Genomic DNA, 23,330 nt, shown 5'->3' with positions numbered 1-23,330 from the left:
CTCTCTGCCTTAACTGCTTGGACCTTTTCTTTGTCAGAATGTCTTTCCCCTTACTTTTCCAATACCATCTTATTTTTTAAAATTAACTTTGAGGGAGAATGTTGGAAGTTGAACCAGGGTTTTCATGCATGTTGAACACATGCTCTGTAACTGGGCTGTCTATGCTCCGACTCATGGTCCTCATTCCTCAGCCTCCCAAGACCCCCCCCATCCTTGTCATATGCTATATTTTTTCTTACCAGCTTCACATTTGGCCTTGGCTTCTACAGTATAGAGGGTGTGTGTGTGTGTGTGTGTACACATGGGTATCCATGAGTGTTGTGCTTCTATCCACTAATCTTTTGTGGTTTCTGGTCTGAATCTCGTTTGTTGGTTGTTTGGTTTTTCGAGACAGGGTCTCTCTGTAGCTTTGGAGAGAGTGTCCTGGAACTCACTCATAGAGTAAGCACCTGTCTCTGTCTCCTTAGTGCTGGGATTACAGGTGTACACCACCACCACCCTGCTCATGCTTGCATGGCACACTCATTACCAAGTAACAGGTCTTCCTGTTCCTGACTCTCTTATACAGTGAAGGAGTTCTCAAAATGTCTCAAGGCTAAGTGGTATTTGAGGAAGTGATTAGAATCTCGATCCAGAGCCAAACCTAAAGGGGTTAGGGTTTGTTGAGAGCAAAAGAATGAGTGAAAGCAAATGCTGTAAATTTGCTTAGTTTTCCCTTTTTAAATTTGACACATCCCATGGAGTGACGTTTTCATAGTTTGCAGAGAGAAAACAAATGGTCAGAGTAAATTTATACTACTTGTCTCTCTGAATCCAAAGCTCACGCATATTCTTTTCATAAGGGGTATAAGTTGTCTCCTAAACTACTAGAGTTGTTGTTTATATTTTATATTTACAGAAGTGTGTCAAGATTGGTCACATTTGTAAACTGGCAAGTCTCAGACATTACTATAGCTCTTTCATGTGCTGTATAAATAAAGCCTGTGTAATTTCCTTTACCTTCTACTTCAGCATTGAAAGCAAACATGAGGTTACAATTCTAGGAGGACTCAATGAATTTGTTGTCAAGTTTTATGGACCACAAGGAAGTAAGTACACGTGTGGGTATGTGTTTTTTTTATAATCTTTTCTGGACAGTAGGGCTATCAACAGGTTGATAAGCTTTGGAAAAGTAAGTTTTAACCCTAGAACCAGCGAGTGAAGAAATCTTTGTTATTCATGCATTTATTCTCTCACAAATTTCTGGGTTTTGTTGTAAATGGGCAAACAGGTGTTCATTGGATAGAATCCAGATTAAGTTTGGGGGCGTTGGTTGAAGTAGGAAAAATAAGGAACATGACTATCTCTTACTAAGTAATTGAGTGCTGTTTGACAGTATCAAGTAAGAGAGTGAATATTTGCTTGACTCTGGATAAAAGAAAATGTGTGTGGCCTGTTTTCTTTTTAATTGTTTTCTGGTACTGGTGGTTGACCCCATGCTTGTGCATGCTCGGGAAATGCTCTACCACTGAGTTACATTCCCCAACCCTTTCTTTGTTTACTTGTAAAAGCGTTTTATTTTCTATGTGTATGAGTATTTTGCCTATGTGTGTGTGTATGTGTGTGTGTGTGTGCGCGCACCATGTATGTCCTTGATGCCTTGAGAGGCCAGAAGAGGTCATTAGCTCCCCTGGAATTGGAGTTATGGGTTGTTGTGAGCCACAGTGTGGGTGCTAGAAATTTAACCTGGGTCCTCTGCAAGAATAACAAGTGCTTTAATTCCTGAGTCACCTCTTTCGCCCCCCCCCCATCTTACTTTTTGCTTTTATACAGGTTCTCACTAAGTTGTTCAAGCTAGCTTGAAGTTACTCTATTCCAGTCAGCCCATGAACTTTGTGTCCTCAGTGCCTTAGCTTCCTAACTAAATAAGTGAGGATAGGTTCTAAATTAGAACAAGCTTGTTCTGTTAGACACAGCCTAAAGAAAAAGCGAATTAATCTGAACATAGAGTTATCTACTCTACTGATAATAGGTTGGTCCTGAACTTTTTTTCCCCCTTTTGAGACAGGATCTTACTCTGTAAACCATGCCAGCCCGGAACCCGCCTTATCTCCTGATTGTAGCATTATAGCCTAAGTCACCATGTCCAGCTAGTTCCTGAGTCTTTGAGGAGTTAGTTTGAGGCCTTTTTCAGGAGAGAACGGGATTTGATGTTCATTTACACTTGTATTTATTTTCTAGTTTGAAGACACAGTCCTGTCCTCATGGATAACATGTTTTATTTCTGTTTCAGCACCATATGAAGGCGGGGTGTGGAAAGTTAGAGTGGATCTTCCTGATAAATACCCTTTCAAATCTCCATCTATAGGTATGTAATGACTTGGCTTCTACAAGACATTCTGAAATCTAAGAGGAACATAAAAATCTTATATTTTGTGAGAGATGATTAAGTCCCCAAATACTGAACTGAATTTTTCCTTTCTTGGCTTAAAAAAAATTTTAATTCACTTATTATGTATGTGAATCTTTTGTCTACATGTATGTCCTCATACTGAAAGAGGACATGAGGTCCCATGGGCTACAGTTATGAGCTATCTTCAGAACTAATGAATAGTCTCCTACAGTTTAGACTAACCCTTACTCCAGCAAAAACCTTTTTTTTCTAAAGTTTTGCTTTGATCCCAAGCTTCCAAGTTCCTGTGTAGAGCAAATAGTATGTTAGGAGGATGTGGTGTAGTAAGGATGATGCAGAAGTTGCACCCTTGCTACGGTCTTAAACCACTTTACTTCCTGTAGAATTTTGTGTCCTAAAAGTACTAAAGAGCGTCTATAATTCTTTCCTAAGCTGGGGAATTCTCAGTGTTCTTTCCCTTCGGGTCTTTAGGTAGGTTCTCTAACCCTGCAGCCACCCAGGAGATACTTATGGATAAACAGATGAGAAATGGCTTCAGTGCAGCAGGGGCCTCTGAGCTGTAGCCATAGGGCTGTTGAGTCTGACAACTCGTGGGCATGCTGGACAGCAGTCTGTGTGGCTGCGGATCAAAGCCTTTCCCCAACTTCGTTCCACAGCGACGAGAAGTGGGTGTCACTCTCTTCAGAGGGCTTTTCTGCTGTGGTTTCCCCTTCCTGGTTTATTCATGTGTCTCCTAACTTTAGTGTCTTGTTCTATTGAAATATTTCAAATATAAACTATATACATGGTTTTTGAGACAGTCTCTCTTGCTGGGACCTAGGTCTCACAGTTAGGCTAGGTTGTCTGTCCAGTGAGCTTCAGCCTGCCTCTGCCTCCAGCACTGGGATTAAAGGCATGTTCCACCACTGCCCAGCAACAGCCGGGGCATACCTGGTGTGTCTGTTAGCACCACAGCTAACTACTAGTGACGATATATATAGTTATAGTTCGGCATGCATGAGTTACCAGTTAATCACTGATTATCAGGTTCTCATTTGTTCATAAAACTGATACTCATCCGATGTGTGATTTCCTTTCTAGAAAATAAGATACTGGCCAGGATCTTATGCGGTGCTCATCTGTACTTGTAGCTATTCAGTAGGCTGAGATAGGAGGATTGCTTGAGCCTATAAGTTTGGGCCAGTTGAACAACATATTAACACACCCCCCATCTCTTTAAAAGAGAGGAAGTTGGACCTGGTGTTTCATGCCTCTATGGTCCCAATAATCAGGTGGTCGAGGTAGGAGGATTGCTCGGGGCTAGGAGTTGGAAATCAGCCTTGCAACATATCACAACTTCATTTAATTGTATTTATATATAAACAAAAAACAGGGAAAATGAACATTACTTGAAATGGTAATTACTTGAAGTGTCAGCACTATAAGGAGGTAGCATCAAGAGGGTCAGGGATTCAAGGGACTTCATGGGACCCTATTAGAATTAAGTGAATTCTATGTGCTTGTTGTTAACTGATTCATTAAATACTCAAAGTGTATGGCCACACTTCTTGAAAGTTGTTAAGAATAGATGGACATAAAGTACCAAATATTCATTAGAAGATGTGTGAAGCAATGCCTCTAGAAAAGAGAGTGTAAAGAAGAGTTTTTAAAAAGACATTTTGCTATCATTACAAAGTGTTGGAGATGTGAGGGCGCAAATGGGAATTTTAGAAACATTCAGAATCCCAGTCCACAAAGACTCTGTTTTAAACCAAGAAGCTGCTTCGCAAGCTCATTCTGTTCTCCAGATTTATTTGTTAGCTAGAGAGAGCTTCCACCAATGCAAAAGGCTGTGCAGCAGCTGCACCGCCGAGCACACATTGGAAAAGGGCAGTACTGTTCCCTTGAGCAACACCACCACCATTGTCTGTAAGTGCTTGGTGTGTCCTGGGTATGATAGCACATCACTTTAGAGACAGGTGGGTGTTTCTAGTTTCAGTCTGTTCTACAGAACTACGTTGTAAGTCCCCCAACAACAACAAATTGTTTTGTGTAGCCAAAAAGAGTAATGATTTTTTAAAAATGAAGTAATAGTTGGTTGAGCTACAGAGTTTGTGATTTTTTTTTTATAGCCAGTCTAATAGTGTATATGGTTGGTCTCAGTTCCTTTGAAAATTTTTTTAAGGCATGGTGGCACACACATGTAATCCCAGCACCTGGCAGTGGAAGCAGAGGGATCAGGAATTAAGGCCCTCCTTGACTACGTAGTGCACTGTACTGCCCTATAGCACAGACCTTTAGACCAGACCAGCCTGTCATCTAAGTAGGATAGTTTAGGTTGTCAGACTAATCAAAATCCGCCTTAAATTTCCCAATATGATACATTTTTAGTTGAAAGCTACTCTAGTAACCACACTTTTATGCTTGTGCTAGTAATGAAGGGTAGTACATTTCAGTGTTTTGTTCACTATGGTCAGAAGTTATTTCACAAATCCGTTGGTGGTGGTGCACACCTTTAATCCCAGCACTTGGGAGGCAGAGGCAGGCAGATAATCCGTGAGTTTGAGGTCAGCCTGGTCTACAAGAGCTGGACAGGCACCAAAGCTACAGAGAAACCCTATCTTGAAAAACAAAAAAATAAGAAGTTACCTCCCTGTTTTAGGAATGAAGTGTTGTAATATAGCATGAGTAGCTGTAGAACTTAGTATGCTTAGTTAGTTCTGTTTCATGTGTTCCTGGATGGAAACAATCTATAGTTGCTCCTCCAGAACCAACGTGCATAGCTGAGGTAAGCGGTGAAGTTTCAGAATGGAGAGGAGTGTGTCAATTATGAGAGATTTGGGGTTAGTCACTTTTAACAAATGCTTACTTGGGCTACCACAATATTTGTATAAATAGTGAAATTTTGAACTAAGACAACAACATTCCGTTTAGATCACTTGCGGCCCTCCATACTTCGATGATTTGAATGCAGTTCCTATCTCAAATAGCTGTCTTTTGAATTTCAGTAGAGAAATGTAGTAGGAAGATTTTATGAAACATTTTAAAGTCATTACTATGAGAATGCAGCTGTGAAATTTGTCCATCACAGGTGCTCTGAAAATGAACGGTTGGAGAGTATATTAAAATACGGGTGGTGGCTCATTTCACCAAGTCTACTGGTTTCCTGCTCTGCTGATGTAGCTCAGGTGCTAGGGATACAGAAGTGAGCATGATGCTCTCCTGGCAAATTTAAAATGACTGATTACTTTATGTAAAGAATTGTTGTAATGGGATAGTAAATTCGCATTAGATCTTTAAGAATTTATTCTAAGTCTCTAATTAAGTATATTTAATACTTAAAGACAGCCCTCATCGTCCTAGATCAGGGGAAGAGTATGCCCAACAAGAAGAATTCAAATGTGCTAGTGTCCCACGCTGGGAACCTGGCTAAGAAATGAGGTGTGAGCAGGGTGGTGGCAGCACACACCTTTAATCCCAGCACTCAGAGACCTGTGGATCCCTGTGAGTTCAAGGCTAGCCTGGTCTACAAAGTGAGTTCCAGGACAGCCAGGACTGTTACACAGAGAAACCCTTTTCTCAAAAAATTAAAAACTAAGACAACAACAACAAACCCCTCAGTATATAGATGGGAACTCCAATAATGCTCTATTTTACTAGCAGCCCTCATACCCAGCAAATACTTGGGGCCTATGGCATTGACGGCTATTAGAATTGATGGATTTCTATTTAATGTCACCAATACGTGGAAGGATTGTGTCAGTCACAGAACACTACTGTGCATGTGGAGCACGTGAGCTTTTGGGGGGCTTTGGGCAGTAGTGGTCGTGCTGCTGGAACTGCTCCAGAGGGGTGCAGAGGAACAGCTGGGTGGGCAGATAGCCATTTCTGTGGGAAGGCCGGGCGTTTGCAGAGGACTGCTGCCAGGTGATGGTGGTGGTAGCTCCTCAGTCTCAAGTTGAGTAAGGGCTGGCAGGTAGGAAGAAGCTGAATATCAGAAAATCCTTGGTAAGGACAAGAGACTGTATAGGAGAGGAAACGTGACCCAGAGGCATTGTTTGTTGTTTGTAGATATGACAGTTAGTTCTTGGTGTGTCCTGGGAATATGAAGTGAAATGAAATAGAGGAATAATTATTGAGGAGAAACATAAAAAATCGAGAGGGTAAGAATATGGTCTTTATGGTGATAATAAATAGGAGTGGGGCAGAGAGAGAACTGGGTACCAAGTACTAAAGTTCTATTGAGATGGCCCATGTCGTATAAATTCATCTTGCTGTTCAGTAGAGCAGTAGAGTAAACATTGTACATTAGCTTTCCTTCACCCAAGGGTTCCCTGTGTATGCTGCTAAGGAGGACTTAGCCATTTAAAAGATGTTGTTTATATATATTAGTTATTCATAATAGGTATAACACTTTCATATGTGTATATATGTATATTATTACCCAGTTATCCCCTACACACACTCCTGCTAATTGCCTTTCTCCCTTCCTGTTCCCAACTAGCTGTACCACTGGAAAATGTCTCTGCATCCCATACTGACCATTTAGCTTTGTGTAAATCTTCATAGGGGGTAGTTTTCCATGGGCCCCTCTCTATTACATGATCGTGTTGGTGGGTCCAGTCTTGTGGGAGTCTTATGCATGTAATCAGAATTGCAGAAAGTTCACGAATGCAGCAGTCATGCCCTGCTGTCAGTGTTCACCCCACCAAACCCGCCCCTTTCCTCTGGCTCTTACAGACTTTTTGACCTTTTGCTTTGTTTCCTGATTTTTGGAGTAGTGGTAAGATTGTCCCTTTTATGGCAATTTGTAACTGAAATTAGACAGTAACTTATTCTCACTACTCTGGCTAGTTATGAGTCAATTTGGTCACTGCAAAGAGAACCTTCTTAGACTAAATCTAACAGCAACACTAATCTGTGGGCTTAACATGGTTATTTAGAAGGCAATTGGACAGGCATACGCTGACCACTTAGCAAAACAGCAGTAGTGGCTCCCAGCCACAGACTTTTGACTGGGTTTGCAGTAGCAGACATGAATTCCCTCCTGTGGAGCAGACAGCAAATCCAATCAGAAAGTACTTGGTTACTCCTGTATCAAACATGCCACGGTTGCACCAGTGTGTCATTATCATTGTAGACAGAGTCCATAGCTGAGCAAGACTGTTGGTGACAGATCTCCACTGCTCCCTGAATAGCAACATAGCACCTCTGGACACCAAGTGCTAGCTAACAGGTGATTGCTATCTACACAGTAGGATCTTACCAAGCAAGAACAGTGGTAGTTGCTTATATTGTTTTGAAGGCCTCAGGAGAACCTCTGACCAGTAGGGAAGCAGTCTACTCTTGGCACTAGGGTTTTTATTTTACAACGTATGGCTTCTAGGAAGCTCACTGTTCCTGTTGGCTATACAAAAATTCCATCTTGTTGTCTAAGTTTCTACTTTAAAATGGTTGATCTTTACTTTTGTGTTAGTTATTCTGACATATTTTTTGTTATTAGATCATTTATTTCTTAAGATTTGATATTAGAATGCAAACATGTAATCTTGGCTTCCTTTTTTTAACCTATGATAAGGCTGATTTTAGATTTATTTTTATTTATGTGTGTATGAATGAATAACACCTGTTACAGGTGTGTCAGAGGTCAGAACTGGGTATTAGTTACCTTGGAACTAGAGTTATAGGCAGTTGTGACCCGCCCAGTATGGGTGCAAAGAACCAAATTGGAGTCTTTGGAAGAGCAGCAAAGGTTTTAACAATGAACCATCTCCCCAGCCAGTTTCTTTTTCCTTTGAACCGAAATTCTTTTTCAAAAAGAGTTATTGTCAAGCTGGGCATGGTGGCGCACACCTTTAGTCCCAGCACTTGGTGTGCAGAGGCAGTAGATTGTTTATGAGTTCAAGGCCTACCTTGTCTACAAAGCAAGTTCCAGGACTACCAGGGCTACGCAGAGAAACCCTGTCTTGGCAAAGGGTAGATTATGTCTTAGCTCCCTTTGAAAAGCATGTTTGTTTGTTTCTGGTGTTGGTGAAGTCCTTGCTGACAAGCACTTTAGAGACGCTCTCATCAGTTGCCTCAAGGTGAGAAGTAACACCATAACTAGTTGCCAAATCTGTGGAGTTTGCTACATTCCGGTGGGGTTTTTCTGATTGTTTTGTTTTTATTCTGTCAGACTACTGTTTAATTACTATTGGAGTATTGTAGATTATGTTTTCATTGTGATGTGATTATAGTAAATGTATCAACATCAAAATCACAGACACTGACATTTATTTTTAAAAGAAAAAAGTGGTTGTGGGGGGATAGAGAGATGGATCAGTGGTTAAGAGCAGTTACTATTCTTGCAGAAGACTGGATAGACTTTGGTACCCCATACCCATGTTGGACAGCCTGTAACTGCAGCTTCAGGGCATCCCAGTGTCCTCTTCTAGCCTACCTGGGCATCTGTGAACACATTCATACACATAAATAAAATAATAAGTCTTTTTTTTTAAACCTTCATGAGAGTGGTACACTCCTTTAATCCCGACACTTGAGAGGCAGAGGCAGAGGCAGGCAGATCTTTGTCAAGGTCAGCCTGGTCTACAGAACAAGTTCCAGGACAGCCAGGGCTGCACAAAGAAACCCTGTCTCAAAAAATAAAAATTAAAAAAAAAAACCCTTTTTTAAAAGTGATGTTTGTGTATGGTGGAGAGTTTCATTTCTAGGATGCAAACAATAGCAAGAAATGATTTGGCTAGGCATAATTTGGCTGGGTTAGGGAACACCTGTAACCCAGCACTTCAGAGGCTGGCCTTGTCTCCATACTGAGACTTTATTTCAAAAAAGAAAGATGGGTGGAGTGAGGTAACTTCCTTAAGCTCAATAAAATAAAATTAAGTTCCTTTTTTTGTTGTTTCTTTATTAAGGGTGCTGGAGATTGAACTCAGGGCATAGTGCATTCTAGGCCCTCTTAACACTGAGGTGTATACCCCGGTCTTTGGATTTTTTATTTGTTTTCTTGAGGCAGGATTAAGCTCTATGACTGTTCTGAAACTTTGTAGACCAGGCTGACTTCTAATTTGCACTGTCTCCTGTTCTAGGTTCTATGCACCACCATTCCTAGTGGCCAAAATTGACAGTACTGCATGCTTACAGTATGCCAGTTCTTGTAAGGATTTATGCTAAGTTGTTTCATGTTCCTGACATCCCTCTAATGTGTGGATGACATTACTTAATCTAGTCTTGAGAATAAGGAGCTCCCTGTGTTAGACAGTCTGACATGAGTCTAAGCTTTTAACCATGGCTTGATTGTTAGAGCCAGGTGTAGTAGTGTATACCTTCCGAATTCCAGCATTAGGAGACATTGGCAGGCAGATCTCTTTTGAGTTTGAGGCCAGCCTGGTCTTCTTAGCAAGTTCTGGGCTAGTAAGAGTTACACAGTGTGAGACATGTCTTTAAAAAAGTTTAGAAACTTGGAAATTTTGTACTGTCTTCCTACTGCTGTGAAAATCCTTCCAGATCTCACAGTGTGACTGGATGAATGAGCAGACACTGAAAGATAAAAATGAAACAATCAGCAGATAGGCTAAAGGTTTGGTAACTTAGTAGTTTGGTAGAAGAGAAGTACTGTTGAAGAACGACCCTTCACCTTTGCTTAGTTATAAATACACTTTTCTTACCCACCCAATCCTCAGATTCCAAATTAGCAGAGAAAAGGACAGAAGCAGAAGAGAGGACCCTCGATAAGTTATGATCCCCAGAAACTCAACCTCAGTTCAGAAGTTTCTCTAACACAGGACTTTGAGAGTGAGCTCCTTGCTTGGTTCCTCACCTGAACAGAGCACAGCTTGGTCTCTCCGCAGGGAAGGCTGCTGTGAAGAGACTGATGCCCCGACAGTGCACACAGCTGGATCATTCCAACACTGAGTGTTGGGAGTGGAGATTGAAGCAATGATTCTATAAAAATGTATATCCTGAGACAGTGCAGGAAAGGATACCTTTTAGTTTTGTGTTTCTGTGTAGGTTTTTCTTTTGGTTCAAAAATTCCCTGGGAATTGAACCCAGGGCTTCATACTTAAATAAGCACCAGCTCCACCACCAAGCTGTATTCTTAACCCATAAATATATTTTAAATGCCTACTTTAGAAAGCAGAACACTTAGTTTTGAATTGTCTGTTTTCGGAGAATATTTATGTGGGCATATGTGTCCTAACGTTAAAGTGAACGTTTTCTCTTATTATTTTCTCATAGGGATTCATACACTTACAGTTAAATTGCATCAGCCACACAGCAAACCTCAACCACTTCAGTCCCGGCTCATTCTGTCCCTGGGATAGAGCCTCACTTCTGCCTTTGCCTTTCTTTCCTTGCCATGTATCCTTAATCATTTCTCTGACCTTGCATTATCATCAAGATAAATTTGGCAGAATTTTCAGAAAGGGAATTTACCTCATCATATTTATTCACCTATAAATTTGGTCATTAGTATGTCTGCTAGCAAGTAAAATGTTAAAGCCACATAAAGATTATGAAAAGATGATGTTCAGGGAGAACATGGGACCCTGAAGTCAGTCTCTAGTGTTCCCACCCCTGGTCTCTGTCTCTAGGACATGCTGCATTTACTTGCCATGTTTCCATAAAAGCTGTCATCAAAATACATTCTCTTAAAATACCTTCATAGTAGTTTATGGTCAAATGGAATCAAGTATTGTATGAAATTGTATGTCTCTTGTTGCGGACATATTCTTTAGTGTGGTAGCAGTATTGCCAAAAGGAAGGAGACTGTGCCAGGGCAAACAGGCCCAGGCCTGAGAACCTTCCTTCTCTGAATTCCTGGTTTGTTCTTTCCCAGTCTTCTCTCTTCCGAACCCACAAGTTTCACTGTTGGCAGCATGGTCCAGACTATAAATGGCTTTGTCAGAAACTCTGCACACAGCTTGTCCAAGAGTAAATGTAAAGGAAATAATGTTCCTTTTTATTGATTGGCTTTGGGTTTTATTTTGTTTTTTAACAGTTTGAGCTGAGCATATGCCTATAATCTATGTACTTTGAAATGAGGTTCATCGCAAGTTCCAGGCCAGCCAAGGTTACATAGACCATGTCTGAAGCACACACATTCATGTTCATATTCTCCTCACCCTTCAAACGCCTGGTATATCCTTCCAGTATTAGGTAGTCTGTTAGGGAAAGGATCCAAATGGAGTTGGAAGTAGGGGTATGATGAATATGATCAAAGTACATTATATACATGTATGAAATTCTCAAAAAAATAATTTTTGAAAGAATTTTTTAAAAAAAAATAAAAGCCTGCAGTTGGAAGATCTCTCTGTGGTCTGAGAGGGTTTCTCAGGTAGTGTTGGTCTGTTAGTACCTGGTCCTTGAAGGTGAAGTTGTCAGTTGATGATATTGCTCACTCTGGAATAGTCACTGAGTTTCCATGGCTCTCTGTGGTAGTGTAGCACAGTAGTTATGGATGTGTTCTAGAAAGTTCCACATAGTGGTGCTGCCCTACAAAGTCACTGTCCTTTAATGACTTCGCTGGGCATTTCCTTTAAAGTCCTCTGTTCTTGAAGCTCTAGGCACTGTTAACTAAATCCTAGATTTTTGGCGTTCATAGCACCTCTAGAAATTGAGTAAGAGTGGGGGTTTTAGAAATGCAACAGTCCGGCTGTTCATCTTCAGAGATGACAAAACAGACCCATGTTTGGAAACGAGGTGACGGGCCCAAAGCCTGCAGTTGGTAGCAGAGTGAGGGCCAGAACCCCTTGGCCAGTTTAGTACTTTGCCCTTTCTCAAAACTTTGATGGTGGTATTCTTTTTTTCCCCCTTGAGACAAGGCTTCTCTAGGAATGAGTCCTGGCTATCCTGGAACTTGCTTTGTAAACCAAGCTAGCCTCAAACTCAGGGATCCAAGTACTGGGATTAAAGGTCTGTGCCGCCACTGCCCCGCCATGGTGTTAATTTTTTATTTTCTAATTAATTTATTTTATTTTAATGTACATTGTGTTTTGTCTGTGGGTATGTCTGTGAGGGACTCAGATCTCCTGGAACTGGAGTTACAGAGAGTTGTGAGCTGCCATGTTGGTGCTGGGAATTGAACCAGTGTAGCAGTGTTCTCAACTGCTTGGCCATCTCTCCAGCCCCTGATGGTGTTAATTCTTAGCAACATACCAGATGCTGGGCTCCAAATCTTTTGCTACTAAAAGTATATTTATGAAGGTTTTGGCACGTCTTTTATATGCTCCTGTATTCAAACCAGGCCAAATTGAAATTAGTTGAAAATAGTGTAGAAACCGTTTGTACTCTCCAGGCCAGAGCCAAAAAGGGATAATTTTTCATGGACAATTTTGACGTAGGCAGGGTTCTTCACCAACGTCATTCTCAGTCCTTTAAGTGCCCTATAGCATCAGATTGCGGAGGCTAAATTCCCATGTAGGATTCCCATTCATTCCATTTTGTTTGAGATATGCCATTGTTTCATCTAACAAATATTGAAGGTGCTGGGAGCCTATTGATCCCTTTTTGTTTGCTTTTTTGACAGCCATGCATTTAAAACCAAGACTATGTTGGGATACTGTTGTCAGTGGCTTGTCTGATGGCTAACATTCTCTCTGTCCCCACACCTTGTCTTTTGTTCCTCATTTCTTCACTTCAGTTAGTTCTTTGTTGATCTTCTAAAGTATAAATGAAACAAGCTTCTGATGCACTTATCACCTGGCTATTTCATTAGTGTAGATGTTCTCTTGGGTACCAAATGCTATGGTGCATCCCATCTTCCCCCCCCCCCCTCCGCCCAAGGTATCTTTCCTGGCCCCACCTGATAATTGCAACCTCTGCCCCTTGTCTTCCTAATTTTTTTTAAACTTTCATAACACTAGCCACCTTCTAATCCAACACATGACATGCTTGTTGTACAGATCTCTCCAGACAAGCCCTATCTATAGTCAGTTCAGAGAGCTTTTGCTTCCCTGGTGTTCACTGCAGGTTCTAGCAGAAGTGGGGTGTTAAGTAAGTACCTAGAGCATCTTTGAATTATTAATAGTAGTTACCAACTACTGTAGTTCATATAAGAGAATCGTTCTCAGTTAAAAACATAGTGCTTCAGTCTTGTTTCCTGTTCATTTCCTATAGGCTGTGGGGTAGATCTGTTGTAGAATACTCAAATTCACATGAGTGAGACCCTTGGTTTAACCCCAGTGCTGGGGAGACATGGGGAGGCGCCTTGCAGATATGAGGTCAAACTCTGAAATTCTTTAAGAGTGAGATGATAGTATATTGATAGTATATTCTTAAGTGCAACAGATCTTGGGTACCATGTACTTCACAAGTTGAGGGAGTTTTGATTTTTTTTTGTGCAATGGATTTTGTTTTATTTAAACAAGAGGAAATTAAAATGAGATCTCAGAATATTTGGTTTTGGTTTTATTGATCATTTTCTTTTAGAAGATTTAGCACTAGTTAACACACATATAGTTAAATCTACCTTAAAAACTTGATATTGAGCCAGGTAGTAGTAGTGCAAGCCTCAAGGCAGAGACAGGTAGATCCCTGTAAGTTCAAGGCCAGCCTGGTCTACAGAGTGAGTTTCAGGACAACCAAGGCTACACAAAGAAACCCTGTCTCAATATTCAAAACACTAACAAACAAACAAAAAAAACCCACTTTATATTGTTTTGTTTATTTGAAAGGCTTTTACCTATTAACATTAAACCAGGAAAGGAAATATGTAGAAATACTGGAGCTGTCGTTCAAACACTTGACACTTATGGGCTTTTTACACTGAGGATGGATTGTAAGGAAGTGTGGAGGGATAGGATTTGAAAACTGCAAAAGTGTCTCAGCTGAGAATTCTGCAGTGTTGACCTTGGAGTCTGTTTGTTTCCAGCTTCTTATCTATGTGCATACTGGCTGTGTAGAAAAAAAGGCAAAAATACCCAAGTATTTTGTCTCTCTTTTTAAATAATCATTTTTATTTTGTATGCATGAATTTTTACAGGCATGTATGTTTGTGCATTATGTGTGTGCATGCACTGCCAGAAGAGGCCAGAAGAAGAGATCAGATTCCCTGGAAATGGAGTTATGGATAGTTGGTAGCTGTTACATGGGTGCAGGAATTACCTGGAATTGAACCCAGGACCCCTGGAAGAACAGGCAGTTTTTAGTCACTGAACTATCTCTCCAAGGTTTACTTTGTCTCTTTTTATTTCTTTATTTTTTATTTTTCTTATTTTATGTACATATATGTATGTGTGTGTGTTCGTTCCATGTGAGGCCAGAGGGTGTCAGGTCTCCTGGATATGGAGTTACAGGTAAAATTGTGAGCCATCTTGTGGATGCTGGGAACTGAACTCAGGCCTTTAGTAATTGCAGAATCTGCTTTTAACTGCTGAGTCAACTCTCCAGCCGCCTCTCTTTTTACTTTTTTTTTTTTTTTAACAAATTTTTTATTATGTATACGGTGTCTGTCTGCAGGCCAGAAGGGGGCATTAGATCTCATTACAGATGGTTGTGAGCCACCATGTGGTTGCTGGGAATTGAACTCAGGACCTCTGGAAGAGCAGCCAGTGCTCTTAGCCTCTGAGCCATCTCTCCAGCTCCGCCTTTCTTTTTAAAGAAAAGTATAGGTTAGTGTTGCATAAAATCTTTCTGACTATATCGCCCAGGCTGGTCTCAGGCTTGATACTCTGCTTCTGTCTTCTGATGATCAAGTGCAGCACCAGCCGAGCAGATCAGGTAATCAGGGCTAATCCTCTCCCCAGTCTGTTTGGATGGCTCTGTAGCCTAGTTAAAATACCTTTGCAACTTTGATATATGTGGTTCATTAGAATTTTTCCCTAAAGCACAGAACTTAAGTATTTGTTATCATCTAACTAATACTATACTATCAATACATCAGTCTTTTATGTGGTTTTTGCCTTGTTTAAAGAGTGTTTTTAATTTATCCTTTGGCAAATTTATCTATATACACCTTGTATCTTGATCATAGCTACCCCACACACTCCTTCCTTCCATTCTTCTCCAGAAATTCCCAATATGCCCTCTCACCCTCATGACCTCTTCACACCCCCCGTCCCCAATGCATACCCATAGATCTAGTTCTGCCTGCTGAAATGTTGGCTGTTCTTACTGCCCTAATCTTTTATGGGTAGCCATGCTGCTGTGAGTTCGTATCCAGAAGACAGAACATTACCACAGCACTTTTGCCATCTCTGCCTCTTAACATTCTTTCTGCCTCTTCTTCCTCCATGTTTCTGAACCTTGGGGTAGGTCCTAGGCATTTGATATGTCCCATTTAGGCCTAAGTGTTCAAGCGGTCACTCAGCATTTGAATTAACTACTGTCCACTTACAAGTTCCCTTGAGAAAGCTGAGACCATCACTAATCTGTGGGTGTAAACGAGTATTTAGAAGGCACCATGAAACTTAGCTTTAGATCTGTCCAAACTGGCACATTGATCTCGTTCATTATGCTTAACTGTGTAGGATTCCAAGTCCTTTAGTATTCTGCACTTCTTTAGTCCCATCTATAGGGTGGATTTTTAGTTCTCTTTTCTTCCAAGATGCCTGTGTATCCTAGCTACCTAGAACCTCACTATGTAGAACAGGCTGGCCTCAAACTCATAGAGATCCTCCAGCCACAACCTCCCTGTTGCTGGAATTAAAGGTGTGAGCCAGATGTTACAGTGTTAACATCCAGTATTCATCCAGTTTAACTGGATGTAATTAGCATTTACCTAGGGTTACAAGGAAATTTTTTCCTTTTAAGCCATGAGCACTCCTATTAGCTTGGGATATCTCTTAAGCATCCCTAATTTTCTTTGATGAAAAATTAATATTGATACAGCCTTTTGCACCAAAATTATTTAAGCATTATAGGACTTTTTTGCTGTAATAATAAAGCTTTAGACTGTTGACACATAAATGTTGTAAAGACAAGAACTAAAAAGTGGGATTATTATTTGGCATGGATAGAACATAGTCTGAAGTCCTTGTGCTTTTGTGTTATCCTTGTTATGTGATTTGAGGGATGTTCTAAGTTTTGGGGAAATCACTTAAGTCTCCCGAGTTTGCTGCTTCTGTTTCCATACCTTCTTTTCACGTGTGCCCTCTTGTTGTATCCATACCGTTTAGCATGAGGGCCGGCTTGTTGGGGTATCTGTTCCCGCCCAGTACCCCACAGCTGGCAAGTCCCAGAGAAAATCAATCACACAGAGAACTCTATAAGTTATAAACTGATTGGCCCATTAGGTCAGGCTACTTATTAGTTCTTATAACTTATGTTACCCCATTATCCTTATCTACGTTAGCCACATGGCTTGGTATCTTTTTCAGCTGGTCAAATTACATGCTGCCTCTTTGGTGGTCTGCACAGGAGTGGCAGAGGAACCTCCCTGCTTCCCAGAATTCTCCTGTTCTCATTGCATCACCTCTACTTCCTGTCTGGTTGATCCGCCTATACTTCCTGCCTGGCCAATCAACGTTTTATTAAAATACATGATTGACAGAATACAGACAATTTTCTCGCACCAATACCGTACATCAGCAAGCACTTCTTCCTTGTCTCTTGGCCTGCTGAGTAGTGTGCTGTCTCATTTTGTACCCTAACTAAATGACTGCTAGTAAGTGCTGAGAAGTATGTTTGGAAGGAAGGGACGAGAGTTCCGAAAGTGATGCTGAGGGTCATCCGAGGGGAACTTGTTAAATGTGGCTCAATGAGGGGCTTTGAGTTTCTGCATAGGATATTGTTATTTGCATTTGTATATAATGATTGCATCATTAATTTTAAGTTTAAAATGAATAAATTCCTCCTTGGAACTTAAACAGTGAAGTTTTAAGTTTATACTTTTCTCTAGGAATAAATTTTAAAAGTTAGATCTCTGACAAATTCAGCTATCTTAGAGAATGTTTTTAAGTCCTTGCTGTATTTTCTTGGCTACCTCAATTTTAATCAGAATTGGCTGAGTGGATAGACTCAAAGGAACTGCTTTGGCCACTGTTGTGACATTTTGTGGTTTGGAAGCAATGTTCTAACTTCAGCAGCTTCGTTCGTGTGCCACTGTGTGGCAGAACAGTACCTGTAAATATGCTTCTGAAGCTCAAGCGCAGAGCCTTCGGGGAAGCTCCAGTAGTCGGGTGCTGTCGCGTTTCTTAGTGTCATTGTGGCACCGGTTGTAAGTCACTAATACTACACATTCCCTTTTGGCACGTTCCTCCATAATCCAGAAGACAGTGGCTGTTACGGTTATCTTATACAGAAAGCTTGTTTAGGATTCTTGTGTTTTAGTTAGATATAGTCTTACTAAGTAGCCAGAGACCTAAATTGAAAGCAACAATCTGAGTATTGCTATCTTTTCCTATCCTAAAATGGTCTCCAGTACTGACAAGTTAAAATTCATTGTTCTCTGCATACTTTGTGCTGCTAATTAACATCTCTTTTTGCAGGATTCATGAATAAAATTTTCCATCCCAACATTGATGAAGCGTAAGTAACTATTTAAAAATGTTTAAGTTTTAGCAGCAGCTGTTCTTGGTTAATTAAAGGTCATCTCTCGTTCACTGTTACAAAAGAACCCTCAGTTATCCTTCGAATTTTACGAGGAGGTACCTTTGTATGAATGATCACTTAAACTGTAGAGTTCTAGGGGTATGAACCATTGAGGTTCCAGTACAATTATTAATTGAACTGTCACATTTTTTCCATTTTCATGACTGGGCCTTTCATTTCTTCAGTATTCAGCTGAGATAGATAATCCACACCTCAATTCTTATGTAATTCTGCTCAAAAACCTGTTGTCAACACATGGATTTACTGTTTGCAGCCCTGAGACAAATATGAGCCATGAGATAATGACTGTTTTTAAAAGACCCCATTGTAGTTTGTCTTGTCCTTCTAGTGCTGGTTATTTGGACTTTAGTTTTTCTTTGTCCAACTTCAGGTTTTTCTGTCTCAACAACGGCATAGGAAGTTTTTGTTAACCTTCTATGTGTAGGTTATGTGTCCCTTAATCTTTAATACCTTCTGTATTCACCATCCTAATGGTAGGATGTTCTCTTAGGTAGCCCCAGGAAAACAGATTCAGAAAGTTAGTATGATGTAATACTTTAATCTGTAGTACAGTAATGTCAGGCTCATATGCTACCTAGGACTCCTAAGATGCAGAATATGAACACACCTGACTGTATAGTGAAATCCTGCCCTCGGAATACAAGATGTATCTACCCTTGTTCCCTGGGTTGATTCTCAACACCTGGGCCAGGTGTTTTCTTCGTGTCCTTGCTCTTGTTCCTTGTTGGTTGTAAACGAGGCACAAAGAGTCAGTAACACCTGTGCGTCTCATCTCATCTCCACATCCCCCTGTAACACCTGTGCTTCTCATCTCCACATCCCCGCTGTAACACCTGTGCTTCTCATCTCCACATCCCCCTGTAACACCTGTGCTTCTCATCTCCACATCTCCGCTGTGACACCTGTGCTTCTCATCTCCACATCCCCGCTGTGACACCTGTGCTTCTCATCTCCACATCCCCCTGTAACACCTGTGCTTCTCATCTCCACATCCCCCTGTAACACCTGTGCTTCTCATCTCCACATCCCCGCTGTGACACCTGTGCTTCTCATCTCCACATCCCCGCTGTGACACCTGTGCTTCTCATCTCCACATCCCCGCTGTGACACCTGTGCTTCTCGTCTCCACATCCCCGCTGTGACACCTGTGCTTCTCATCTCCACATCCCCCTGTAACACCTGTGCTTCTCATCTCCACATCCCCGTTGTAACACCTGTGCTTCTCATCTCCACATCCCCGCTGTAACACCTGTGCTTCTCATCTCCACATCCCCCTGTAACACCTGTGCTTCTCATCTCCACATCCCCGTTGTAACACCTGTGCTTCTCATCTCCACATCCCCGCTGTAACACCTGTGCTTCTCGTTTCCACATCCCCGTTGTAACACCTGTGCTCCTCGTCTCCACATCCCGGCTACATCTTAAAGGATGCTGCTGAGTGTTTGTGATAAAAATTAGCTGCCAGAAACATGCCACTAGATTTCTAAGTTTTTAAAAGTGCCATTTTTTTTCCATCTGTTTCAGGTCAGGAACTGTGTGTCTAGATGTAATTAATCAAACTTGGACAGCTCTTTATGGTGAGTTTGGCCGTGGAATATTTTTTGGAGGTACTTTGGCATATTGCCTCAAAAGAATGTTGTTTGACTTTTCTTCAGTGGCTAATAATGTTGTGTTGGGAATGGGAAAGAATTTTGAGGGGCTGAGTGGGAAGGTTTACTCAATTGGGGAAAAATGGGGGGTGATTAGGGAAATGGCTCAGTGGTTAAAAGTGTTTGCAGCACAAACACGAGGACTGGATCTGGATCCCAGAACTCAGGAAAATGCCAGGTGGGCATGGACCTGTCTGTAGCTGTAGTCTCTCAAGTCAAAGACGGGATTCCCTGTGCAAGTTGGCCAGCTGACATGGGAACCTCTGGTTTGATTGAGAGACCTGCCTCAGTGACTAAAGTAGAAGGAATATGTGCACACTATACACAGACACCCATGAAAATGGAAACAGAAACAGTCCGAAGCACAAGCTTCAGTTTAGTGATGCAAATTTAAAATAAGTTAATGAAGGGCTGAAGAGATGGCTCAAGAATGGCTTAACGATGCCGGGCGGTGGTGGTGAACGCTTTTAATCTCGGCACTCGGGGCAGAGGCAGGCGGATCTCTGTGATCTGCTCTTGCTTTGGAGTCAGTTCAGTTTCCTGTACCCATGTCAAGCTACTGGCAATTGCCTGTAACTTCAGCTCTGGGAGATCTGATGCCTCTGGCCTCAGGTATCTGCATTCATGGGAATATACTGCCCCACCTTCGCAACAAATAGGTGTAATTTTAAACATTAAATTTTAAAAACAAAAATTCTGTGGGCCACTTGTTGTGACCTGTACCCACAACTCCAGTACTTAGGAAGCTGAGGCAGGAAGAAATTTGAGGGCATCGCTGGCTACACAGGAAGACTTACTGGAAAATTAAAAACAAAAACAAAAAAACTAGTACAATTTATAAGATTCCAAATTAAAGGTATGGACATATACAAATGACTTTCTGTGGGTGTATTCTGAAACATGCTGTGGTGGGCATTCTAAGGATCTCTTAGTCACCACTCAGTTCTGAAAGTTGAGACTGATCCACTGTAACAAATGAACAGCTGACTGAGTCAGCTCTGCAAACTACTGTGTTGAATATCCCAAAGGCAGGAGGAGTAAGTAGCAAGCTTTTGGTTCCCTTGGCTTGATACCTGCTTGGGGAGCTGAAATAATTAAAAGTCTATTTAAAGTGAATCAGTAATACTAAAACAAAATAAATGTTTTATTTTTACCCACAAGTCTAGATCCACAGTCGTAATTAAATAGACACTCCCTTCTCTGGTATTCCTACCGCATGAACCTTTCCTGCAAGTGTCTGCTGTCAGTAATCTCGGAATCCATCTTACTGTTCCTGCATCCATCCCACTTTGACTTGGTTTTGTTTTTGTGTGTACCTTTAAATTGTTTTGCTCTGCTAGATTGTTATCTACCTTAGGGACTGTTGGGGGTGTGTCTGATTTGTCTTTAAGTCCTGGGACTTTTAGTTATCACAAGTCTCTCACTAAAAAGAGTTAGAAGAATGACTAATAGCTGAGAGTTGCTAAAGGCACAAGAAGAGAAGGGAAAGGTCACTTGAAGCTGCATTGTCAGAGACGGTTTCCTTAAAGACTTGTCAGAGCTGCGAATGGAGGTGCATACCTTTAGTCCCAGAGCTAAGGTTGAAGTCGGCCCAGTCAAGAGACCTTTTTCTCAAAAGAAAAGAGAGGAAAAAAGACTTGAGAAGACAAGGAGGGGTTCTATGGGAGGAGCTGGAGAGAGGAACAGGAAAGGATGGTTAGTTGCCAACAGCTCGCGGATCATCCCTTTCTTCCTGATCATACATTCAAGAAGTATTTTCTCTGTTGAATTCTGTCCCTTTGTGTCTGTTCCTTTCTTCACCGTTTCTCAACCTCAGGCACTGTTTTCTCAGAGATGCTTGCTTTCCTAGGCAGCCCATCATAGAGCCTTGGTTTTGTTTTGTGTTTATTGATCTACTGGTGTAAGCTCCATTAGAGCAGGACTTCATAAATGTTGTCCATTTGCAGCCCCCTTTAGTTCTAGAAAAACTTTGTTTTTATTGTTGTTGGGTTTTTTTTCCTCTGTGCTGTTATATTTAGAAGTCTACAAATTGGATCTTTAAGAAAAATTCACAAAATAGTCGTCTGATCTTAAAGATTTCTTTTTTATGTTTAAGGGTAAGCTTATGTACCGCCTGTGTGCTCAGAGCCTATGGAAGCCAGGAGAGGTCAAATAACTTTAAGCAGCCATGTAGGTGCTGAACCAAGCCCAGGGCTGCTACTGACTGGCTTTATTATTATTATTATTATTATTATTATTATTATTATTATTATTATTTCTCTAGTCCCTAGTCTAAGAAATTTCTTTTGACCCTGGATATATAGGCATATACAACACATATACAAATTAAACATCTACTGGTAACAAACCACAAAGACACTTATTTTAAAACAATTTTTGGCATGTATATGATTTTACCATTTATTAAAAATGAAAGCAAACTTGCATGCTAATGAAAATTGATGAATTTGTGTTTGTTTGTTTTGTTTTTTGTTTTATAGAGACAGGGTCTCGCTATGTTGCCCAGGCTGAAGTGCAGTGACTATTCACAGGCGCGATCCCACTACTGATCAGGAATTTGTGTATTTTTAAACAATTAAATATTGGCTGAATATTTAATACTACTAAGTATAAAGTATCTTGATTGTTTTTAGAGTTGATTGATAATGGTCAATACTGAAAGGGCTACCTTGATTAATATATAATACAAGATGACAGATATGTTTAGGAACATTTCAAAAGATGTTAGAACTTCTAACTTGATACTTCCATGCAGAGGAAAATGATAGAAATATTAAAAGTATTTTTTATACTTAAGCCCTTTTTGTATAAGAGCAGAAAACTTTCATAGTAAAAACATGACAGTTATTGACAAACTGAAGTCTCAGGCCTGAGCTGAGGTGTCTGAGGCAGCATTCATTGACATGTTATAGCATGATGCATATGCAGTGCAGAATGCACATTCGTGTTCAGAACTAGGGCTGCAGTAAAGTTCACAGCGCAGCACAGACAGGTACTGTTGAGATCTTTGGGTTCATTATATTTTTGATTTTGGTTGTTGCTTGTTCCAAAAGATTACGTTTTTTCATCCCCTCCCTCCATACGGGGTCAGTTCCACAGTTGTAGGAAGCGGAATAATAAGGGAGGGACTTGTGTGGTATTCTTACACACATGCTCCTGTAACCGTGCCTGCTGTACAGTAAGCTTCAACTAGTCTTTAAACTAAAAAGACGAGGCAACCAGCTTGTGATTGTGTGTGTGTGTGTGTGTGTGTGCACATATATGTAAGTGTGGATAGATGGGGTGTGTGTGTACATATATGTAAGTGTGGATAGATGGGGTGTGTGTGTACATATATATAAGTGTGGATAGATGGTACATTCCTCTCATGCTGCCTGAACTATTTGATGCAATGATGTGTTTTCTTAAGCTGCATTCACGTTTTAGAAATGTGTGTAGCGAAATATGACAGCTGGGTTCCAGTTAACTCAAGTAAGATCGATTCAGTTTCACCAACTTCTATACAACTGTCCAGAAAACTTACCAGTTATATGCAGGCTATCACTACCATCCCCGGTAGAAAGATGCTTGTTAGCTACACACACACGCGTGCATGCACACGCCACAGCCCTAGAGAACCGTCAGTCTACTTTTATGTTTCTAGATTTACCTGCTCTGAACATTGCTTCTCAACTATGTGCCCTTTTATGATGGCTCCTTTCAGTTTGCATAGTCTTAGAAGGCTCATCCCGGTTATGTGTATCAAAATCTTTTCATGACTA

At 40.9% G+C, this 23,330-nt stretch overlaps 1 protein-coding gene across 2 annotated transcripts in view; it reads left to right on the top strand.

The window, feature by feature from the left end:
- Ube2h (ubiquitin conjugating enzyme E2 H) overlaps positions 1 to 23,330 on the top strand; it is an 87,391-nt gene that overhangs the window by 42,597 nt on the left and 21,464 nt on the right. Inside the window, exons 2-5 of one of the 2 annotated variants that reach the window (XM_085683782.2) lie at positions 1,012 to 1,088; positions 2,273 to 2,347; positions 17,797 to 17,836; positions 19,445 to 19,497. In XM_085683782.2, coding sequence (XP_085539908.1) covers positions 1,012 to 1,088; positions 2,273 to 2,347; positions 17,797 to 17,836; positions 19,445 to 19,497 — 245 coding nt within the window. The remainder of the gene's footprint in view (positions 1 to 1,011; positions 1,089 to 2,272; positions 2,348 to 17,796; positions 17,837 to 19,444; positions 19,498 to 23,330) is intronic. The other variant, XM_085683783.2, reaches the window with a different exon arrangement.

This window comes from Myodes glareolus, chromosome 25, assembly GCF_982192425.1.
Source record: "Myodes glareolus chromosome 25, mMyoGla1.1, whole genome shotgun sequence".
NCBI lineage: Eukaryota > Metazoa > Chordata > Mammalia > Rodentia > Cricetidae > Myodes > Myodes glareolus.
The sequence above is the reverse complement of the archived record's forward strand: the minus strand, read 5'-3'. Positions and strand labels throughout refer to the sequence as shown.